A 22855-nucleotide genomic window follows, 5' to 3' on the forward strand; every position below is an offset into this window, starting at 1 on the left:
TACGACCCCCATTACGACCCCCATCGCGACACACGAAATTAACCGTCGGATTTAGCGTAGATCAGCGGTCAGATCGCATGTAGATTTAAATTCGATTGTAAAATAACGAAAATTCGTTATTTACAAACGCCTCCCCGTAAACAAAAACCCAAATCTAAATAACAAAACAGATCTGATTTCTTCTTCGTTTCTGTGTCTTCTTCTTCACTCTCTTCCTCTTCGACAGATTCGTCTTCTTCTTCACTCTCTTCCTCTGCGACAACCATTCATCACCGTCTTCCTCATCTCTCTCTCTCTCTCTCTAACTAATTACGAAGAAACGAAGAGCTTGGCCGAACCCCAACTCGTCATCCCTCCCTCTGCTGGAAACGAAGACAGAACCTCCTCGAAGATACCCAACTCGGCTTCGTCCTCATCTCTCTCTCTCTCTTTCTCTCCAACAGAAACCCTAAGGTAAACCCTTAATTTTTTTTTTTTCATATTTTTATTTCATTTGTTTTTTAAATGTATCGATTATGACGAATCATATGAGTTTCTTGCAATCGATCTCCATCTCCATCTTCGTCTTCTTCTTCTTCGATTTTTATGTGTGTTGTTGGGTAGCATGGGTTTTCTGCCTAATGGGTTTTGGTTTTGGTACATTGTTCATTTTAAATGTGTTCCTACGACACATATGGGTTTTCTGCCTAATGGGTTTTGGTTTTGTTACATTGTACATGGTATGATACTGCAAATGGGTTTTGGTTTTGGTACATTGTTCATTTGAAATCCCAAAACATGTTTTTCCAGTAAATTCATCATGTTTATTATCAACCAATTCATTCAAAAATTACCAGTGAAATCGGTGGTAAGGCAAAATTGCTGGTATTTTATCAATGAATTCATAGACTATAAAATTGACATAATTCATGTATTCGTAGATTATGAAAGTGACGAATTCACTGTAAAAACATGTTTTGGGAGTTAAAATGAACACTGTACCGAATCCGAAATTTTGTCATATTCAGGGTACGAAATGGAGATTCACCCCTTAAAAAAAAGGTCATCATTGAGAATAAGTGAAAATTGAGGTGCCAATAGAAACACACTCTCAAATTTTTTGTTTTGTTTTAGATTTCTATTTTTGTTTTGCTCAGTCATACAACTTCTTGGAATAATAGCAGTAATGTCGCAGGTTGCATGGCATGTTTTCATCATTTTTATTCCGGTCATTGCTGCCTGCATTTGGTATCAGGTAATACTCATGTCCTTAAACTCTATTTCTCAAGTATTATAACCTCAATTTAAATCCATCAATCAAAGCAGCAGCTGATTGGAGAAACCCTCTTGTAACATGACATGTGGCTTTTGTATTTATTTCACATGAACCTGAAGCTGATGGATGGTTATTCCCAGCCCAAATTTAATGCTTCTCTTGCAATGGAATGGCTATGCTTTCGCTTGGATATGTTGTCGTTAATCACATTTGCCTTCTCTTTAATCTTCTTGATCTTTGTGCCAGAGGGAGTAATTGATCCCAGTAAGTCGATCCCATTTGAAATCATTTATGACACCATTATTGTGAAGCACTATGAGCGATTGACCCACACAAACAAATGACCATAATTTTTCAGAAATTTAGGAGAAAATTTGTGAACGATGATCTTTATTATCTTTGGTCAAAGAAATACTTGCAAAAGAATCTTTAAGACTAAAAATATTAGTACTCGTAAGTAACACGGATTTATTCCCGAATCCTTCAAATGTGTGTAATTTAATCTCCACACGCACGCTTAAGTAATGCTTCTGTAAATAAATCCTATTCAAAAACTGTATAAAGTGAACATGAATTTAGAGGTTTCATAAGATGCCCAAAGGGGATGGTCTACTGTCCTTATATTGCACATGCGGCATGTGCATCAGATGTAACCGATATTCTTTAAAATGGTTTGATTAGAAGAAAATAATAAAATGTTTATAGGTTGGATGGGGACTTTGTATCCTATTTCCCAGCTTTCTCAACATTTCTATCATTCCTATTTGACATTTTACCTTTATATCATTTACAGTGACAGGAAAACAATGGCCGAAGCTTTACGAAATTAAGCTCCATCCCGTAAAGGTTCCATTTCATGGATCCATAGAGAAGCTTTGCCTTCGAAGATCCGAATTCCATCATACGGAGCCATAATCTAGTGGCTTTGACTATGAAGATCTTGACATGGAATGCAACAATGGTCAACCAATCAACTATCATAGGAGAATTCCATTCTTTTGATGCTCTATAGCGACTTATATCTGATCGGTCAGCATTAGCATCAAATGGTGAAGCAGACTCTGCGGCTTCTTGGAATCAGTTATTCATTTTTTTGTTTTGTTTTGTTTTGTTTTGGTGTCTTTGGTATTTAATACTCTGAAAGAACATGTGGTAGTCAGAAATTTGCAATATGTACTAAAAAAGGACATACTCCCTTACTTTATAAAGTTTGTTACTTGAACCAACCTTATTGATTCTTATTGAAAAAAGTGTGGTAAAGTAGTATCCTATGATATTGCCCATAGTGTATGAGCAGTATGTTTTATTGTGAAGGAGACTGAACCCAAAGTGATTCTGAATGTGGTCAGTGATTGTGATGCTTTAGTGGATTAATAATTCAACTTACATACGTTATTAGGATACTAGTAATTGGGTGACAGGAATCTGTTCTGATACTTTAATGTAAGTGTGAATGTCGCATTTGGACTATATTGGTCCTATATCCTTACTTATTTGGCCATCCTTGTTAATGGTTTTTCTATTAGCTTTTCCTATGAATGTGGTAAGCGATTATCAATGTTTCTGCTAATATAGGCCTGAGGTGGCTGTCACATGTAAGAACTTTGTATGAAAAGGCTGCCTTGGAACTTTTTATCTAAGATTTTTAGATTTTATTGTTTTAGTTATTTTTAGTGAAACATTATGGAACAAAGAAGCATGGCAGAACTGTTGTCATTGTTTGATTTGTTTAAAGATGTACTAATTCATGGTGACAAGAGGCAATGGCAATGCAAGTTGTTTCGAAAATTGAGTTTGGAACTAGCTTCTACTTGCATAGTGTGAAGCTTTTGCACAATTTGCTTCTGTTTTCGATGAAGTTGTTATTCTATTTTACATCTTGTTTCAAGTGTTTTGGATTTGTTGTGTGGGTTCAATTCACAAAAGGCCTGAGTTTATGTTAAAACATTATTGAAATACTTAGTTTTCTTAACCAAGCATGATTGGTCTTCAACAGAATATCCCCCTTTTATTATTGTACCATTCTCATCAACAACATCATAGATTAAGGTATAACCCTTTGAGCAATGGATTTCCATCCCATTAGTACAATACTCACAATCTCTACACAAGTTCACATAAGTTCCCATTCCAACATGATTACCACTGTTAAAATGTTCAACATTTGGAACCAACCTCTTTGACAATTCCAACAATCTCATGGCTGCAATCCAATACATCTTGAATAATTAGTTAGAATGATTTCAATGGGCATAGCAACCCCATTAACCATAACTGGACCAAGATAAACCAGTTTTTTTAGCAACAATAAATGGTACAAACTTCACTAACAATGATTTGAACTGCACCCAGTATGAGAGTCAACTTATTGGAATGGAACTTTGAGATCTCCTGTTCAAGTTCAACTTCATCGAATCAAGGGTAACTGAATAATGAGAACATTTGTCAAGTTAGCGGAACTTGTCTATTTTCATGGTGTGGAAGCTTGAATCTCCCGCTTTCATGGTGTCTTGGTCTTCGGTGGGGAAGGAAGTAACTGCACAACATAACAAATTTCATCACCCAAACTCTGTGCTATATAACCATAGATATAGAAACAAACCGGGATTTTGCCTTTACCTGATAACAAGAGATCAATGAGCTGACAAATCCAAAGCCTCCTGTTACACGGGGCGTGGCTTTCTTAGGTGCCAGTTGAAGCAACCCAATCACAACCACCAAATCCATACCAGCTTTTACGAGAGCCAAGGTCCTATCATTTGATTTTTTGAGTTTGTTGCAGTATTGCTCGTTCTGCATTCACAAAGGCGGTAAAAAAAGAACCAATCTTTGGAATAAAAAATGGAGAAGGAGAAGATATGATAGGGTCACACTCTTAAAACAAGTCTACACTGTCGAGCTAAACATACTTGATTAGCTATCAGTGTTCTTGAGATCCTTCTCCAACTTCTTCATTGATGCTGAAAGCCTTCCAAGTTCTGCAAGCTTCATATAGAAAAGAGAGGAACAAAACAGACAGTTCAAGTTGGGGATCATAAAGGCTAAAGTGCATTGAACTTGGTATTATATTGGCATGCCTTTAGTGTATTGTGGTTCAATTCGTACAGTTATAGCTTCTTATAACTTACAAGGAATTAATTTTAGTCAATGAACTACAAAGAAAAGGTCAACTTATTGTTAAACTTGCTATAATATATTACTGGATTGCTTTACATGCTAGGGAAAGAAAAACAGACATAACATTTGTAGTATTATGTTTCTACCTGATGCATATATGGCAGTTGATATACATGTGAAGTAAATGAAGAAAATATTGGAAACTAACAAGGGGTAGTGAAATTCACCTTTGAATTTATTAACCAGCCATCTGGTTCCTCCTTCTATGGTGTTTGACAATGACTAATCACATAGAAAAGATATTTCAGCCACATCACGCACATCTACCATCATCCGGACATTGTTTTCCAGAGTTTCACACCCATCTGATAGATTATTGGCAATAATGAATAATTATAAGCATCAGAGTTCTATTTCCATAAGAAAACGCTAGTCAATAAGAAAGTATGAGATGTTGTCACATAGATACATGAAGGTGCTGACAGTAATAAATATCCACATCCGTCAATGTAACTACATATATAAGAATGATAGCTATAGTAGGAGGAAATACCAGTCAAAAGTCTGACAAGAAACAAGCTACTAGCATTCATTGTGGATTGCAACATTGGCCCGATGATAAGGGATGGACAAACTGTTACGACATTGAGCTCACTTCTCTTTGCATACTCAAAAGCTTGACTTTCTGCTTCCGTTTTGGATAGGCAATACCAGTTCTAATTCCAAATAGAAGGAAGTTAAAGTTTACACGAAACAACCCTATCTATACATAATCCAGATACATGGAGTGATTTGTGCCCATGTGTTAAGCTGTTGATTGTAAATTAAAATCACTCATAAAGGAACTAGAATGAAACAAATGACTGCACAGAACACAAACACATCTCAAGACATCATTTTTAATCTCAGTATTTTGAATCATCTCAGCAACCACCTTACACATTAGCAACACAGTGTGCTTTGTTTACCTTAGATACATAAAGTTCTGACTAGTTCATGTGTGCTACTAGAAAACTTTAGTGGTTGTATTACTGGTGGGGATCCTATGACGTTTCTCCATGTATGCTGACGGAAATCAGCCTGCTTTACCTTTGCATTCTCCTACTGACCATCCCGATGGAGCGACCTGAGTTAACATAATTAATGTTAAAGAAAATTGAACAATGTGGAACTTCAATTCTCAAAGGTAATACATACATGATATACAGAGTCAATAATCAACCTAGTGACATCAAGTTTTTATGTAAACTATACAAATGACATGGTCAGAAAAATGGAAAATAAAGAAAGGAACAAGGAAGTAGGGTGTGGTGGGTTCTAGGGGAGGGGGGACATGTTTCCTAGAGAAAAATTAGAAGAATCAACCTACTTGAGACCACAAGATCCACAGATCAGAACACCAAGGTTGAACAATGACTCAAACACCATGGAAATGGAGAAAATTGATTATGTTTGAGACTTTGTATAGATCTAATGTCAAAGAATTCAGTTCTTGCTAGGCAAGCCAGGTTATTGGTTTGAAATTAGTAGATGAAGGCATCATACAAAGCATATGAGTAAGAATAAAATAGATTAAACTACTGGTACAATAAAATATATTTACAACATGACAACTGTGAAAAGTTCTAGTGCATTATATGTATTGATTTATTTACTAATAAGCATACATATAAAAATTAGGATCATAAGTAGAACAACTTGGGGGGATTTGAACCCAGGTCTCTTGTATCATCACCGAAAGACTTTTACCAACTAAGCTTAGCTGGCACAAGAAGACATCACCAACTAAAATTTCGGGTTCAACCAGAATTTCTGTCTCTCTCACCCCAACCTTTCCAATATGTAGTCTAGTATGGAATCCCTATATAAACCCATCGAAGCAGCAAGTTAGTAGTCTGGACACTGCTTGGGTTTAAAAACAGTGTTTCAACAATCGTGCATTAAATAGGTAACACTGGGAAATGCATCTTAATTACAAACATGGCACGAAATGACACACACGAGCTTACCCCCACAAAAGATTTTAAAAATTAAAAAAATAAGCAAGAAGAAAAATGTATAGGAAAAGAAAAATTGCAAAAAGAACATAATGAGAAAGTGATGATGTTCTTGTTTATCTACCAAAAGCATTGATTCGCAGAGTTACATGTCGCTGCTCGGATTCTCTCATCCCATTTGAGAAGAGCTGCTAAACAGAAGACAGGGCAATGAGTAATTAAGGCAAGCAAAGAAAATTGCTTCAGTAGCATTAATATTTTTACCTTATAGAAGAATGAACTTTTCGCAGCTAGGATGTGTGCATCTGTTTAGCAGGCATTAGGAGATTGTTCCAGTTTCATTTTCACTGGACAGTCAGGATGTGTGCATCTGAAATAGCTCCGAAGAAATTCACTTCCTTTGATATGTTTATGCCCGTATTTTCGTCAGTTGTACCCATCTCCACGAAATCTCTCAGTTACTAATGAAAGACTACCCTTATGATTGTATCGAGTTGCTTTAACCCGACTGTCTGAGTCCTGTCTGACCGTACCAAAACCAAAACCCATTAGGCAGAAAACCCATGCTACCCAACAACACACATAAAAATCGAAGAAGAAGAAGACGAAGATGGAGATGGAGATCGATTGCAAGAAACTCATATGATTCGTCATAATCGATACATTAAAAAAACAAATGAAATAAAAATATGAAATAAAAAAAAAATTAAGGGTTTACCTTAGGGTTTCTGTTGGACAGAAAGAGAGAGAGAGATGAGAACGAAGCCGAGTTGGGTATCTTTGAGGAGGTTCTGTCTTCGTTTCCAGCAGAGGGAGGGATGACGAGTTGGGGTTCGGCCGAGCTCTTCGTTTCTTCGTAACTAGTTAGAGAGAGAGAGAGAGAGAGAGAGATGAGGAAGACGGTGATTAATGGTTGTCGTAGAGGAAGAGAGTGAAGAAGAAGACGAATCTGACGAAGAGGAAGATAGTGAAGAAGAAGACGCAGAAACGAAGAAGAAATCATATCTGTTTTGTTATTTAGATTTGGGTTTTTGTTTACGGGGAGGCATTTGTAAATAACGAATTTTCGTTATTTTACAATCGAATTTAAATCTACATGCGATCTGGACCGCTGATCTACGCTAAATCCGACGGCTGATTTCGTGTGTCGCGATGAGGGTCGTAATGGGGGTCGTAGGAACGCGACCCTATATATATATATATATATATATGGGTGGGGTTCGCACGACACACATTGCGACTCACATCGCGACAAATCATAAAGACCGTCCGATAGCTAGCAGATCTGCGGTCCAGATCTATTAAATAACACGTGAGAAATTACTTCACTTAACATTTTTTTTAAATTAGAACTACCTCCTTGCATATTCTAAATTCCCAAACACCTCTCATCTTCTTCATTTCCAAACCCCACTTATCTTCTTCGGATTCTGCATGTTTCATTTCCAAACCCCGCTCATCTTCTTCGGATTCTCCATGTCTCATCTTCTTCATTTCCAAACTTCTTGTCTTCTTAAATTAAGAACTACCTCCTTGCATATTCAAAGCCCCCAAGCACTTACCCCAAACACATCTCGTCTTCTTCATCTCCACTCTCGCATTCTCTTTACTTTCTCTCTGTGTTTTTTCTGCCATGAATGATCTCTCAGTCTTCTCTGATATCGATGATTCAACTGTCGAAGAAATCATTTCCAAAGCAAACAATGTCATTATTCTTGAACAAATTGCATCAATCAATCTTTATGGTGTTTCAAACTCTGTTCTTCCCACCGATCTCAAAACCAGATTTCGAAAACTCAAGTCCTTCCCAATCCCAAATCCCACCTCCATGTCTCAATCCCCAAATGAAATCAACACCCACAAACTTGAATCCATCTATAAAACAACTCCAAATATGGGCAAAATGATTTAAAACTGATTTCAATGACTGGGTCTGTTTCTTCTCCTTCGATTTCATCTAAATCATCCTTCGAAGCTCCATCTCCCCCTCGATAGACTTGTTTCGTTTATGGCTCACGCGGGGAGGAATAAGCAAATATTGAAAACTTTATGTGTACACAGATCTCAGCCGTTGGATTTTCGTTTAATCCGACGATTACTACGATTTGTGGAGATATAAGTAGCTTTATGTGTTGCAGGAACCCGACCCTATATATATATATATATTAGATTTACTATTAAGAAGAACCACTTAGTGAAGTGGTAAGACGCTAGTTCCCACATCCTAGGTTTAAACTCCCTAATGGAAGTGGTAGGAAGCAAACGACGTGGACTTTCCCGTTGTTGAGAAAACAAATCTGCCCATTGACAGTTTTTAGAGGGAACGGGCATCCCAATCATTTCGCTTCTTGGCCATTAGTAGGCGTAACTAAGTGAGATGGAGTTTTGCTGACATATTGCTCGATCCTCATTCTAGAAGAATCCAATCCAATTTCTTAAATTATTTATCACACCTAATTAAAGATTAAAACATACCATTCAATCATTAAATTGGGGTACGGGATGGAGAAAAATTATTCGGGCGGGGATGGGTTAAAAACATTAGACCTGAGTTGGGGTGACCAAAGATAATCGGGGCAAGGGTCGGATTTAGTTAAACCCGCCCCATTGCCATCCGTATGTACAGTGAGATGGTTTTTATAGGGTCATTGAATTTCAGTGTTCTTAATTCTATGAGATCATTCTGTTGAGGAAAATGCTGGAATGACACCAGGAGACAAAAAAATGATGCGGGGGCACGCCCATAACCGTAGATGCTTCTTTCACGAATCTCGCGGAAAAACATCTACGGTAATGTGCACGACACCACGTGTTTTTGTCACCAGTGTGTCTCCCTTTGTGTCACCCCAGCACGACTCGTCTGCTTAAGACCGAAACACCTCTTAGTTCAGTAGTTCCCCTACTCTTAGGGTTTCAGAGAGAGGCAGCTTGATGCAAAGAGGTATTTCCCCCCCTTCCCCCCCCTTTTTATTTATTTATTTATTTATTAGAAGACTTCTTTTTATCTGATATGATTTCGATCATTCTAGGGTTTTGTCTTAGATCTCGTTATAGTTCTTGATTCGCCTACTCAGACTAGAAATTCCATACTACTTTGCTTGAGCTTCATCAGTAGATAGGGTTTCTAAAAACTCTAGGGTTTAAAGTACTTCAATTATAATAATTGTTTGATATCTGAATATTCAGGGATAAAATGCTTTTGTTTCTATTTGTTCTTGATTTGATTGCAGGTGCTGCTGCTGCTAATTATTAGGTTTTTTTTTTCCTTTTGTACTTCGGAGAAGATGGTATGTTACTCGTTTGACCTAAATTTAGGGTTAGGGTTTTGTTTGAGTTGACTGAATCTCATTTGTGTTTTACTGACTTAGTTGATCTCACTTTGCTTTTCTTGTCTGGTTTTACGTTACAGCTTCCTCTTTCTCTACTGAAGACGGCTCAAGGGCATCCTATGGTAAATGCTTTGTATCTGTTGGGATCATTCAACATCGCTGTTACCAAAATAATAATAATAATAATAAAGAAAGAAAGAATCTTAGGATTTATATTACAAAAAAAAGACTTCTTTTCTTTGTTTTTTTCGCATTTGTGATTCAGTAGGTATGGTTGTTGTGGACACGAGATTTTTGATTTTTGAATGTTTCAACCACTTTAGGGTGTTTTGGAGTTGTCACCATTTTTTTTTGGAAAAAGGGTGTGAATGGTTACCCGGATTGCATTTTTTGAAAAATCATATTTTTTGGCATCTAGTGACTCTCGTACATATAGGGTTTATTGATCCAACTTTTGATTCTAGATAAGGAGGTCCATGTTAGGGAGTGGGGAAGGTGTTAGACACCCTACTCCCTCCACCGTTGGTGGGTACCCTTGGATTCGGTCTTTTTTTGAAGAAAAAAAAAAAAAAAAGTCGGAAAGATCTATTATGTGCCCTCAAGTATGAGGGGCTTTGATGTTGGTTCAAACCATTAAGGGCACCCTTATTGAAGAAGAGGCCCTTTGATGGCTCAAGTCCTTTGTGGTGTGTGCATAGGTGTAGAGAAGGGGGAGAAGTAGAAGAGGGAAGTTGGAGGGATGTTTTTTCCAAAGCCCACCTTGATCTTGACTTTATCTTCTTTGATTCTTCAAAGGATGAGTCTTCTTTTTCTTGATCTTGAATGTGTAAGATTGGATAGAGAATTGAGAGGAGATGATGTTTGACTTGAGAGGGTTGAGAGTTGAGAGTTGGGGGAGTATTTTTGGGAGATATAGGATTTTTGTAATTTTTCTTAAATTTTCATTAGGTTTTATGAGTTGAAAATGAGGGGGGTTTTATACGGGTTTGGAGGTTATTTTAGGGGTAGATTGGGTGAAAAAAATCAAATGAAGTAGAATGGTTTAAGGATTGTAAGAGAAGGTATTTGTAAATTGAGGGTGGTGGAGGGGAATTTGTGTAAGGGGGGTTAAATGGGTTATTTGTAACCTAAATGGGTTGGATCTTTCAATCCATTTGGGTTGAGTGTTAAGTGGAATGAAATTAATGGTGTTTGGTTGAGAAAATGAGAGTGTAAGATGGTGGTTGATTGATTGAGTGTTTGGTGAGTTGAGGGAAGTGAGTTTTGATTAAAAAAATAAGTTGTGTAAGAGGATAATTGATTAGATTTTGGGAGGGTGAGGAAGATGGTGACATGTGTCAAAATGTGTGGAGATTAGAGTTTTAGATAAATTGATGAGAGAGAATGAGTATTTGATTTGAGAGGAGAGGTATGAGTTTGTAAGGAATGATGATGGTAGGTTAGGGGAAGGTATGGGTTTGTAGGGCATGATAATGGTAGGTTGGAAGGAGGTAGGGGTTTGTAGAGAATGATGATGGTAGGTTAGGGAGGGTGATGGATTGATGTGATTTTTTAGAGAAAAGGTAATGGGGGTGGGTAGTTTGATGAAGGAGGTGAGTTGAAGTGGTGACATGTGTCACACCTTGATGGTCATGGGTGATTGTTTGTGATATTAAGCTTGGGTTGTTGGGTGTGGTGTTGGGTTTTAAATTCATTGGGCTTGGGTAGGATGGTTGGGTTTGGGTAGATTAGTTGGGCTTGGGTTGTTGGGTGTGGTGTTGGATTTTAAATCCATTGGGCTTGGGTGGTGGGTTGAATAGGAATGGTAATGGGCTGGGTTGAATAGTTATGGATTTAGAGGTGTAGAGGTGGGGTGAGGAGTTTTTGGTCTGTGGGCCACGTGAGTAAGGCCTTGGGCCGTTTATTGAAAGAGAAAATAAATTTTTTTTTTTGAAGGTTTGGGCTTTGAAGACCCATTCCAATTTTTGGAGAATTTTGCATCGAAGGCCTGATCAAATTTGGGTGTCTACAGTTACAGTTAGTGGAGCTGAAGAATGGAGAGACTTATAATGAGCATTTGGTGAATTGTGATACTAGGATGAATGTTCATCTCCGTGAAGTCATATATACGTCAAAAGTGTATTTTTTTCTCCCCTTAAATGGATAGTTTACATTCCCTTAGTTTGTGATTGGCATTGATGGTGTTAATTTCAATGTAAGAAGGAGACAGATTTTGGAGAATGCCAGAATGCTACATTTGTGGGAATACAATTTAAGTATCTTCGAGTCTCAGATGAGGTATAGTTTAAAACATCATAGCCTCTAATAGATATTGTAGACACCCAAATTTGATCGGGCCCTCGATGCAAAATGCCTAAAATTTATAAAAATCAGAATGGGCCCTCAAAGCCCAAACATTTACAAAATCTCTATTCCTTTCAATAAATGGCCCAAGGCCCTACCACGTGACCCATGAACCCAAACTTACCCCACCACTCCATACTTCTCAACCTACCTCAACCCATCATCCATTACTATCCAATCTACTACCCAACTATCCTACCCAAGCCCAATTCAATTCAATCCATTACCCAACTATCCTACCCAAGCCCAACCTACCACTTAAGCCCAATTTAATTCAACCCACCATCCACTACCCATTACTATACCCAAACCCAACTCTCAATCCAACCCAAAGATCATAACCAATCACATATGATCATCAAAGTGGGACACATGTCACCACCTCAACTCATGTCTCTCATCCAACAATCTACCCCACCACCTTTTCTCTAAAAAATCACATCAATCCATCACCTCTCCCCTAACCTACCATCATCATTCTTTACAAATCCATATATTCCCCTAACCTACCATCATCATTTCCTATAAACCCATAACTCCCCCTAACTTACCATCATCATTCCCTATAAACCCACACCCCTCCTCTCAAATCAAACACTCATCTCCCATCAACTCATCTAAAATTCTAATCTCCACACATCTTGACACATGTCACCATTTCCCTCACCCTCCTAAAACCTAATCAATTACCCTCTTACACAATCTATTCTTTTAATCAAAATCCACTCTCCTTAACTCACCAAACACTTAATCAATCAACCATCGTCTTACACCCGCATTCTCTCAACCAAACACCATTCATTTCATTCCACGTAACACTCAACCAAAATGGGTTGAAAGATTCAACCCATTTGGGTTACAAATAAGTCATTTAACCATTTTTCCACAAATGTCCTTCCATTACTCTCAATTTACACATCTCTTCTCTCACAATCCCCAAACCATTCTATTCCTTCTCACCATTTCACCCAACTATACCCCTAAAAATACTCTTCAAATCCTATAAAACCCCCCTCATTCTCCACTCACAACTCCTAATGAAAAATTAAGAAAAATACCTTCTAATAGTACAACTCTCCACTCTCAATTCTCAACTCAACTTTCTCTCAACTCTCAACTCTCTCTCAACTCACTCTCAAGTCAAACATCATCTCCTCTCAATCTTCTATTCAATCTTACACATTCAAGATCAAGAAAAAGAAGACTCATCCTTTGAAGAATCAAAGAAGATAAAGTCAAGATCAAGGTGGGCTTTTGGACAAAATAGCCCCCTCTCACCCTTCCAACTTCCCCCTTTCTACTTCTTTCCCTTCTCTACACCTATGCACACACCACCAATGACTTAAACCATCAAAGGGCCCCTTTTTCAATAAAGGTGACTTCAATGATTTAAACCGACATCGAAAGTCTCTCATACTTGAGGGCACACATCGGATTTTTCTGATTATTTTCAATTTAGTTTATTTTCAAAAATCGACCAAATCCGAGGTTACTACCAAAGGTGGAAGGAGTAGGGTGCTTAACACTTTCCCTACTCCCTACTATGGACCCCCTTACCTAGAATCAAAAGTTGGACCAATGAGCCTTATCCGTATGAGAGTCACTAGATGCTAAAAAACATGATTTTTCAAAAAATGCAACCCGGGTGACCATTCACACCCTTTTCCAAAAAGAATGGTGGTGATTCCAAAACCCCCTATAAAGTGGTTGAGATATTCGAAAATAAAAAATCCCGTGTCCACAGATATTTAAGTTCTTTATAATTTAATCGCACACTCGTGAGTATTATTTTGGCCTTGTAATTGTTCATTTCAACTATACATGCTAGATATTTTCTTTCGGATGGTCTACTTGACCTGTTTTTTCTCATGACTGAATTTATCTTTACGTATAATTTTTTTTTTTAATGATCATCATTGTGCGCTGAACTTGCATAAACATTCCTGAACCAGGTTTTCCAGGCTTTATTGACAACCATGTTAGCAAGGTCACTATTTTTTGTTCTGCTTCATGGTCTCCTTGACCATGCTATTAATAAAGATCGTTTGATTTATCAACAAAAAAAAAGTTATCTTGTGATTTACTTGGTTGGCCCTTTTTCCTGGTTTATGGATTTTCCGGGATTTGTGTTTTCCTTTTCAGTAATATGTGCGTTTTGAGTAACACTATTACCTTCGCTTTACAGAACTAACATTGGTAGTTTGCACTTTTTTTTTTCCGACCAGAAATCCATGTTATTTTTTTGCTAAAGATTAGGGAAATTTTGTCATTTCAGTTTGTTTTTAACAAGTGATGGGTACATCTTTTCATTTCAATTTTCTCAGACAATTGTCTTTGTCTTCATCATTGTCATCATTTTTGTCTCCATCTGGGATGATGCATTTTTAGCCAAATCAGACATCGATTTGCTCCTTGATGCTAATCTTTTAAGCTCATTCTTGTTACTTTTTGTGGAGACACCCTGGTGATCTTTGCTAAGAACTTGAAAGAGCTTATGTGAAGGCCTTTAGTAGAAGCAGATATATCTCTGATGATAACATTGAGATGGGTTTCTCGCTGACCAGAATTATTAGTTTGTATGTGATCTGACCCTTCAAAATTTGGACATTTTGCAATTTATTTCATTGTTCCTTTGCTTATCTTTTAGTTGAACGCTTGGATGATTTTCTGGTAACCTTAATGTCATGTCATACTTGACCTTTTTTCTGATACATACTTGATTTTATTCTGCTTTCTATTTTCCGTGTGGAAGCACGTTATTAGTAAATATGGGGATTATTGAGTCAGTTTCTGTCTAGTGTTTTATGTATCAGATGAAGTTTAATGTTCTTTCTTCTACTATGGATGCATGAGGATTTTGAATATGTATTCTCTGCTTCTTATGAGATTCACGATTTCAACCTTAAGATTCTCTCAAATCTTATGAATTGAATAAAAATGTTGGACTCATTTTCATGCCAAAACTTTTTTGATTTTGGTTTTTCCTAGACTTTAAACATTATGAGAGAAGAACATTTGCTGATATTTTTCTAATTAAAAGAATTTTTATCATGTTTCTTACTTTGTGTTTTGGTAGAGACAAGATCATCTTTTAGTTCCTTGACTTATTATCGTTATTTATATTTATTTAAAACGGCCCTTTATACAAGCATTTTTTAGATGATGTGATTATCCCTTGGTTATTTCTCTATATTTGCTCTATTTCAAATTAATATGTTGACTCTAGTTTAAAGTAAGAGGCATAAACTTAATAGTTTATGTCATGCAATCTTCCCTATGAAATTGTTCAAGAAACTACTTCATGGTGGGGTTTTTCTCTAAATATAACCTAACCTGATAGAGATTGCATGTCCAGCCGTCAAATTTGAAAGATTAAGAGTTGAGACTTGGTTGATGAGAGATGGACACTCTTACTTTTCATGACGAGTCGCTGGTTCATGGTTTAATTTTTTATTTTGTGAAAATGTGTTGGTTAGTCATTAGTGTAACGATGACTTTAGGATCATAAACTGTTTATTATTCCCAATTGAGTGTATAAAAGATGAAGATTCGTTAATCTTGTTTATTTAAAATTTTCTTTATCATATTTCATTGTGTTAATAATAAATTCAGAATTATTTACGAATCTTATGATCTGAATCCTTTTCTTTAGCAGTTTTCAGAATATCATTTATTTTTATGGCTAGACTCCATTAAAAAATGACTAGTGAATATTTATTTATTTCGAGTTTGTTGATTTATTTATCTGATTATTGTAAATATTGGGGTTTTGGTTTACCAGTGATTGATGTAGTTCAGGAAGAAACCAATAAGAGCTGCTCCGGTAAACAGCCGCTCCGGTAAACTGCTCTATTCTCTTTCTGTCTGTTCGGTTAAAGGGGCAGTCATTTTAAGTGGTCATCTCTAGGAATTTACGAGAACCATGATTAAGCTTTTGAATATTGTTATTCTAGAAGAAACAATCTTTCTGCATTTCAGGGTGATCTACTCAACTCAACAACACAAATTGTACACTTTTGTTTTAACTTGATATGTCCTCAACCATTATGGACCCTCATATTCATACCCACATTGAAACGAGTAGCCATAGCATGCCCCTGCTACCTGTTCAGTGTTGTTCCATGACTTTTTCTATTGTTCTCTTGGATTATTTTGTAACATAAGTTGGTCCAAGACTTTCTTGGGCCCAATTCATACAATTAAGTAGAACTATAGGTAAAGTTTATGGTTATTTAACGTTGTTTAGATAGGAGGCCACCTGGGGTAGGACAAGGCAGAGAGGATGGTAATAGTAGGAGGCCAGCAAGAGGGATTGGTATTGGCCAAGATGATGGGGGTCCTAAAGGCATGGGTGGAGGCAGAGGCAGAGGCAGGAGTGGTGGCAACAGAAGTATGGTTCTTCCCCTTAAATATATTATAGAATACATGGTATCAGATATGTGCATGGCCCTGGATTTTTGTTGCAAAAAATGTTAACGAAATGGGGGAGACCAATGATATGCTTCCACCTTTCTTCCTTAAACTGAATTTTAATGGAGCAAATTTACCATTTTTAAAGGCAACAATGTGTGCAGGGATAGAATGCTAGATGTAAGATCTTTCACTTTGGTTCAACAGGCATTCTGGAGCGTTGGAAAGTGGTCAGGGAAGGAAAGCTTAGCTTGCTTAGGAGCATCACAAGTGGTACTCTACAAAAAAAAAAAAAAGAGAGACAAAAAAGCATGTTTTTTTGTTCTTTTATGTGTTCCTAAGATCATATAATGATGTATGTAATTCAAGGTTTGGGTTTTATGTTTAAAGCCTGATTGTTGATTGGTAGTTGTTGGATTGGTTTTGTGAACAAAGTCTGTTGTTGAGCTCAAGAAAGAAGGGAAAAAAAAGGCTTAAATCCATTGTATAGAAATGTTTTCAGGTCAAAGGGGTAGGCCAGGCCATGGAGTTCAATAACAAAAGAAAAAAAAGAACATAAGTCCATTGTATAGAAATGTTTTAGGTCAAAGGAGTAGGCCATGAGGGTGGAGGATTGAAACCCTCCCACACTTCGATACATGCCAAAAAAGCTACATATGTAAAGATTAAAACCTAAAATATCTCATAATTTCCTTGGATGTGGCCGATTTGGTATTGTATTGAGGGGTAAGAAGTTTTTCTGTTTTTTTCTTAACCAGCATTTTGATGGGCACAGTTGATTTTGTAGTTAGAGAACCCAATGCCCTCAGAAATCTCAGTTACTTGCACACTTTGAAATCAATTATGATCTCAAGAAAAGAGCCATTTTCACCCAACAATGATCATCTTCAAACATCATCCCCTATTCGGGGAATGTTCCAAAAGTCTTGAGTCAATTATGTTTCCCATAAGTTAGCTTGAGTGAAGCTAAAATTTTAAAAATTAATCACAATTGGATTATGGAACCAGAAAGTTGCCCAGAATGCATGTTAAGGGCAACTATGAATATTAGACTGACATTCCAGCATCTACTCCCTTTTAACATCAACATAATAGTAAGAAAAAGCTTTAAATCCCAATTGACAGAACGAGTAACACATTAGGAACTTTTAAAGCCTATTTCAGATAATAATCCACGAGACCCTATAATAATTTCAACCTACAGATGGTCAACAAATAAAAATCTCAAATTTTCACTAGACTATCAAGAAAAACGGAGCTTCATTATGTCAGTAACCCTAGGCATCTGGCACGTCCCAGCTACTGAAAGACGACTTTACCCACATACTTCTGCCAAACAAAAGGTTGTAGGCGATTGCAATAAATTCTTGACCTAAAATACTTTTCATGCACTTGGCGCAGTTTCTGTCTTGGTTTCCGGTACTTCACCCTCACTCTTTTCAGTTTTTTGTTCTCCTGGCCCTTCGACTTCTTGATCTACAAATGAAACATAACATATCAGGTTGGGGAAATGCACGCGGTTCCAGTCATTCCAATTATATTACAAAATTTATGCACATTTGATATAATCTATAAGGGCATCTCCAGAATTTGCTACCTTCATCATCACTGTCATCGAGATCATCACCCATATCGCCCAGGCCATCGGCGCCACCAAATTTCTATAAAGATGGAAATAAAGAAACAATAAGCACAAGTAGAAGATTAATATTGAAAGAAATGAACCTAATTGGTAAGAGAAACCATACCGAGAAATCCATTCCGTCGAGATCCATCTCAGGATGATCTAAAACAAATCAGCAAGTAAATTCAATAAGTTTCAAACTAAAAACAAGGACTGAGTTTATTGGGTCACAAATGAAAAAAAATGAAAAAATTAAGAGACAAAACAGAGTATTAGAAATGGAGACCTTTTTCTTCATCGTCATCCGCCCATTTGTCCCAATCAACTTTCACATAATGAGGTGCTTTTTGGTCGCCATTCAATAACTTCTTCCACCATTGTTTCTCTGTTTTCTCAATAACACAGAATATACTCCTTACACCTATGTTTATTTTGCTTTCCTGGTCAAGTCAGAAAGCAGTGAACAAAAGGATAAATTCAAAAAGTAATATTTAAGTTGGGAAGATTTAAGTTCACAAGTCTAGCCTATTGGCAATACACCATATGCAATCACCAGTAAATGGTTATGGTATCATCTATCCCAAAGATTGCACGAATCCATGATCCTAAAGAAACATCCAATCCATGAATTTAACAGACTTAAAATATATTTTCTGACCATTGAAAAGAAAGGCAAGGATCAGATAGTTGGTATTTGCGCAGGCAGATTTTTGGAAAAGAAGATCCCATACATACGACCCATTAAATGGTATATCCCAGTTCCTCATATTGTGTCAGGTATGAGGGGGCTAAGCTGATCAGCTTCGTACACAACCACTTGTCTCGACATAAAATAGTTCAACTGATACATGTTTAGCCAGCAAAACTACCAACCAATGTTAGAAAGCAATCTTACCTCTACATTGACCTTATCACAAAGATCCAACTTCAATTCATAAAGGTGGTTTTCTGGTCCAGCAGTAGCAGAGAAACTAAACAATCCATCGGGTGAGAGATTGACCTTTGCATTTTTTGAATCAGGCAATAATACTGTAATATAAACCTTATCCTCCCTCTCTGCCCATTTCACCTCAGGATGGCGACTACAAAGTTTGCAGCATTTGAAAATGTCAACTCAGTGAACGATATTAAAAATAAATAAAAAAGAACCACGATAAATTAAGCCAGAAACTGTCATCATCATCATCACCGAATCATAACCGAAAGATTTGGGGTCAACAGATGAATCCTTTATTTTACAAAATTGGTAGATATTAGGAACAGTCTATTGATTGTGAAAAGGGGTTCTAAAAATGCCATAGCTTGTGTCTGTAATTCTGAAGGGATGACAAGCAAAAATTTACAGGAAAGGAAATAGTTTATTACCATATTTATTCATATAAGTTGTCTAAAAAAGGAAATTTTGCATAGGTAAATTCACAGAAGTGTCCATGTAAAGCAATACTTTAAAGAAGTGCCAATGATGTTTCCACTCTTCATAAAGAAGAATTACTTGGCAAACCTTAATTCATTGGAAGCTCTCGCTACAGCGTTTCTATATTCCTCCTTTTCCTTGGTTTCTTATAATATTTTATATCACCATGGCATGCACACATGTTTTTAGATATACCTATTTCAGTGGTGAGCATGTAAAATGGTGAGATCTAAGAAGATTCAGACCCAACAGTTTGACAAAACTTTTGGAGGAAATTAATATCCTACTTGACAAAATACCAAATGGATGTTCTACAATTTAAAAATGTGAACGTGTTAGAACATGGTAAAATGGGGTCGCAAATACATTATTAAATTACCCCAATACTATATGTATAAAAAAATACCCTTATATGGTTCATGGAATGTTCTCAAACAAGATGAGAACACTTCTACAAGACTGGCAGGAATTGCATGTTGTCTAACCACCAAAGGCATAGATGAACAACATATTAATGCATAATCACACTGTCAATGAGGAAATAACCCTTTTATATTCAAGGACAAGCACAACCCTTAGCCATTGCAAATGATTTAAGAGCAGATTTCCTCAAAAAAAGTCTTTCGACAATCTTATTTTTAGAATTTATTCACAACCCTTAAATAGTTTTTAGAATTTAATTTTCCCAAGCAACCAAAAATCATTTTCCTATTTTTCCTCATCAACAAATGATCATGGACACAATTCGTCATCATTAACTATACAATATCCCAACTATTTGGGGTAACCAACATGAATCCCATCTTGCAAATCAAGTCTATTCAAATTTCCATCTTCTCTCAAAGGATGTGCCATCAGATCTTTTCTTACTACCTCAATCGACTTCATCTTGGTTTCCATACACTCAACTTGCACTAAGACACTCATTTCCATTGATCTTCCATTTGTCTTTGTTGTGAAATGCCCATGTCATCTAAAAAAAACAAAGGTTGAAACTACATATTCTTTAATTTCTAATATCAAGAAAATAAGGAAAAAAGTAAAATAGAGCACTATCTAGAAGTACAAAAAATACGATTTTTTTCCCTTTTAAGTAACAAAAATCTTTCACAAACATTAAAGCCAATCTGATGATGAGTTTTTCTCCATTACCTGAACCTATAGACCAATGGGTGATCACCCATTGTGCTGGACAAGTCCATGTATAGTGGTTTTGGTAATCTATTTCTACAACATTTACTGGACCTAATTGAATTACCCACAAAATGAAAAAAATTACAAGGTTGTGTGCCTAACATTGAGACTAAGTGGATACCCTTTTTATAGCATTCCTCCTCTCAACAGACGAAATATGAATTTTTGAAAACTAAAAGACAAGGCGTTAAAGATTATTATTGAGTAAAACTAACCAATCGATTCTCCCCGGTAATTTCTACATAAATAAATGTGTTTTTTCCCCCAATAACCTAAACACCAGATTTTAAGAGAACAAATCTTCACTGTAACCAAACATAGAATTCACATATATTGTGAACAAAAGCAGATAAACCCTAACTCGTACGGTTTTAGAGATCACATCAATTAGAACAAAATAAAAGAACCAAACACAGATGAAATGAAACATAAAACGATCTCTCATTAGTAGAAAACGAAAAATTCAATTTGAAACGAAGAAAATACAAGAGAGCTCACCTCATTGTGTCTCGAAAAAGAGGGGAAAAGAAACCCTAGAAAGAATGAGAATCGAAGCTTCAGTAGTTGAGAGAAGGCATTGTGAACGACCAAAAACTTGGTTTATATATTTATTACCTGAAATTACGAAAATGCCATCCAATGTTTTTGTTCATTTCGAGAAAGTAATTGAAGGGCCTTGCTTTGTTTCAGCTGCCCAACCCAACCCAACCCAAATTGTTAGAGACGAAATCCATGTTAGATTTCAGTTGCCTTCCCATGTAAATGGGCCGGTATTGGGCTTCGTTTTGATTTACAGTGAACTTGATCGTATTTGAAGCCCAATATGATCTCAGATTTCTAAAATGAGGCCCATTATCTGACCCGTTATTTGATAAACACCAGATCGGGTTTTATGAGATCTCAATATTAGAATCTAAATCGTATCCAATAACAATTGAGTCGAGACCAAATCAAATATTTACTTCCTCACATTTTATCAGATTGGTTATGGATCGCAACATAATGGATACATAACCAATCCAACAGGTTATTTAATCGGAGCCTTATTGGTGTTAGAGAATCGGATGTAACATATTACGATACATGAGATACATTGTGTCATATCAATGTATCTCATGAATCATAATATGTTGCATCCGGTTCTCTAACATCTTCCCGCAATTACATAATTAAAGAAAGAATATGCAATTGACTTATCCAAATAATTTCTTTTGATCTCATTAGGTGGCATGTTATTAGATCGTCAACAATCCAATTCTATTTTCGGTGCTCATCGCCTGTCTGTGAAGTCCATCGCTGTCGCATCCCATTTTATTTTTTTTAATTTGTTGGAGTCATTGACTTATGAAACTAGATCTGTCATGATTTCTCTCAAGAGCAGAGAAATAAGGATTATGCAATTTAAATGAAAGAATTCTCATTAGTTTTTTATAAGGAAAAAAATGAGATCGTAAGAGATGAATGTAATGACATGAAAGATTTGTAGAGAAATAGAAGGAAATGTGATTTTATTGAAGAAAACTATAATAATAAAGTTAAAAAAAAAAAAAAAAAGGATTTAGGTCCGATGATGGTGCCATCGTGCGAAGAATGACACACCAGAATCGATGTGCTTAGTGGAGCTTGAGCTCTAATACCATGTAGAATTCTAAAATTTTATTGATAATTCTTGGATGAATATTACATGAATCCTGATAAGATATTTATAAGGATTACATCAACCAAGATAAGGAAATTAGTCTAACATAAATATTTTTATTTATTAGAACTTCCTAATATAGAATATCCTAATTGAAATTGCTATATATATTATTCTCTAAAATTCCCTTCCTTTTGAGATGAGTTACATTGATATGATACAATGTATCTCATGTATCATAATATGTTACAACCGATTCTCTAACAATTGGATCAAATCCTTGTTCTTGATCCAAAGTTATTCGAATGGATCTGATTCTGGTCTCATCTAATCCATCGATAGTCCTAATAAGTCCTAAAACTGATAATGTATTGGGTTTTGAAGGTCAGTCTCATATGAATCTTTGAGATTTACACAGTATACATATCCTCTATTGAGATTACAAACACAACATCATTTTTTTTTTGGTTATTAGGTACTAATTTGAACTTCAAAAATGCTTTTGAATGTCGAAAATGCAAAAAGTACTCTCC

The 22855-nt window shown here is 36.3% G+C and overlaps 2 protein-coding genes and 2 long non-coding RNA genes across 7 annotated transcripts; 2 read left to right on the forward strand and 2 right to left on the reverse strand.

Moving 5' to 3' along the window:
* The first annotated feature begins 476 nt into the window (after nucleotides 1-476).
* LOC147402454 (putative ABC transporter C family member 15) lies at nucleotides 477-2469 on the forward strand. Its single transcript, XM_086444121.1, has 3 exons — nucleotides 477-1234; nucleotides 1375-1519; nucleotides 2049-2469. Exons 1-3 carry the CDS (start codon nucleotides 1166-1168, stop codon nucleotides 2168-2170), a joined length of 336 nt encoding a protein of 111 aa, XP_086300247.1. The 5' UTR covers nucleotides 477-1165; the 3' UTR covers nucleotides 2171-2469.
* Nucleotides 2470-3336: 867 nt separating this feature from the next.
* LOC147402455 (uncharacterized) lies at nucleotides 3337-6891 on the reverse strand. 2 transcript variants are annotated; one of them, XR_015178892.1, is made up of 8 exons: nucleotides 6634-6891; nucleotides 6494-6557; nucleotides 5341-5498; nucleotides 4926-5088; nucleotides 4600-4737; nucleotides 4165-4240; nucleotides 3875-4048; nucleotides 3337-3791 (listed from the first exon to the last, which is right to left on the reverse strand). It is a non-coding gene; the product is annotated as an uncharacterized LOC147402455 (long non-coding RNA). The 2 variants fall into 2 exon arrangements; XR_015178893.1 differs by lacking the exon at nucleotides 6494-6557.
* A 2026-nt stretch (nucleotides 6892-8917) lies between these two features.
* Nucleotides 8918-16859, forward strand: LOC147402456 (uncharacterized). 3 transcript variants are annotated; one of them, XR_015178895.1, is made up of 5 exons: nucleotides 8918-9310; nucleotides 9600-9656; nucleotides 9779-9820; nucleotides 15823-15880; nucleotides 16288-16859. It is a non-coding gene; the product is annotated as an uncharacterized LOC147402456 (long non-coding RNA). The 3 variants fall into 3 exon arrangements; XR_015178897.1 differs by having other exon boundaries at nucleotides 8932-9310; nucleotides 15823-16431; nucleotides 16659-16859; XR_015178894.1 differs by having other exon boundaries at nucleotides 15823-16859.
* Nucleotides 16860-17534: 675 nt separating this feature from the next.
* LOC147402457 (uncharacterized protein OsI_027940-like) lies at nucleotides 17535-21315 on the reverse strand. Its single transcript, XM_086444122.1, has 6 exons — nucleotides 21182-21315; nucleotides 18971-19157; nucleotides 18362-18515; nucleotides 18200-18237; nucleotides 18049-18112; nucleotides 17535-17927 (listed from the first exon to the last, which is right to left on the reverse strand). Exons 1-6 carry the CDS (start codon nucleotides 21184-21186, stop codon nucleotides 17836-17838), a joined length of 540 nt encoding a protein of 179 aa, XP_086300248.1. The 5' UTR covers nucleotides 21187-21315; the 3' UTR covers nucleotides 17535-17835.
* Between the last annotated feature and the right edge of the window lie 1540 nt (nucleotides 21316-22855).

The sequence above is a fragment of the Akebia trifoliata genome, chromosome 5 (assembly GCF_017979445.1).
Source record: "Akebia trifoliata isolate Shusen 1 chromosome 5, ASM1797944v1, whole genome shotgun sequence".
Classification (NCBI taxonomy): Eukaryota; Viridiplantae; Streptophyta; class Magnoliopsida; order Ranunculales; family Lardizabalaceae; genus Akebia; species Akebia trifoliata.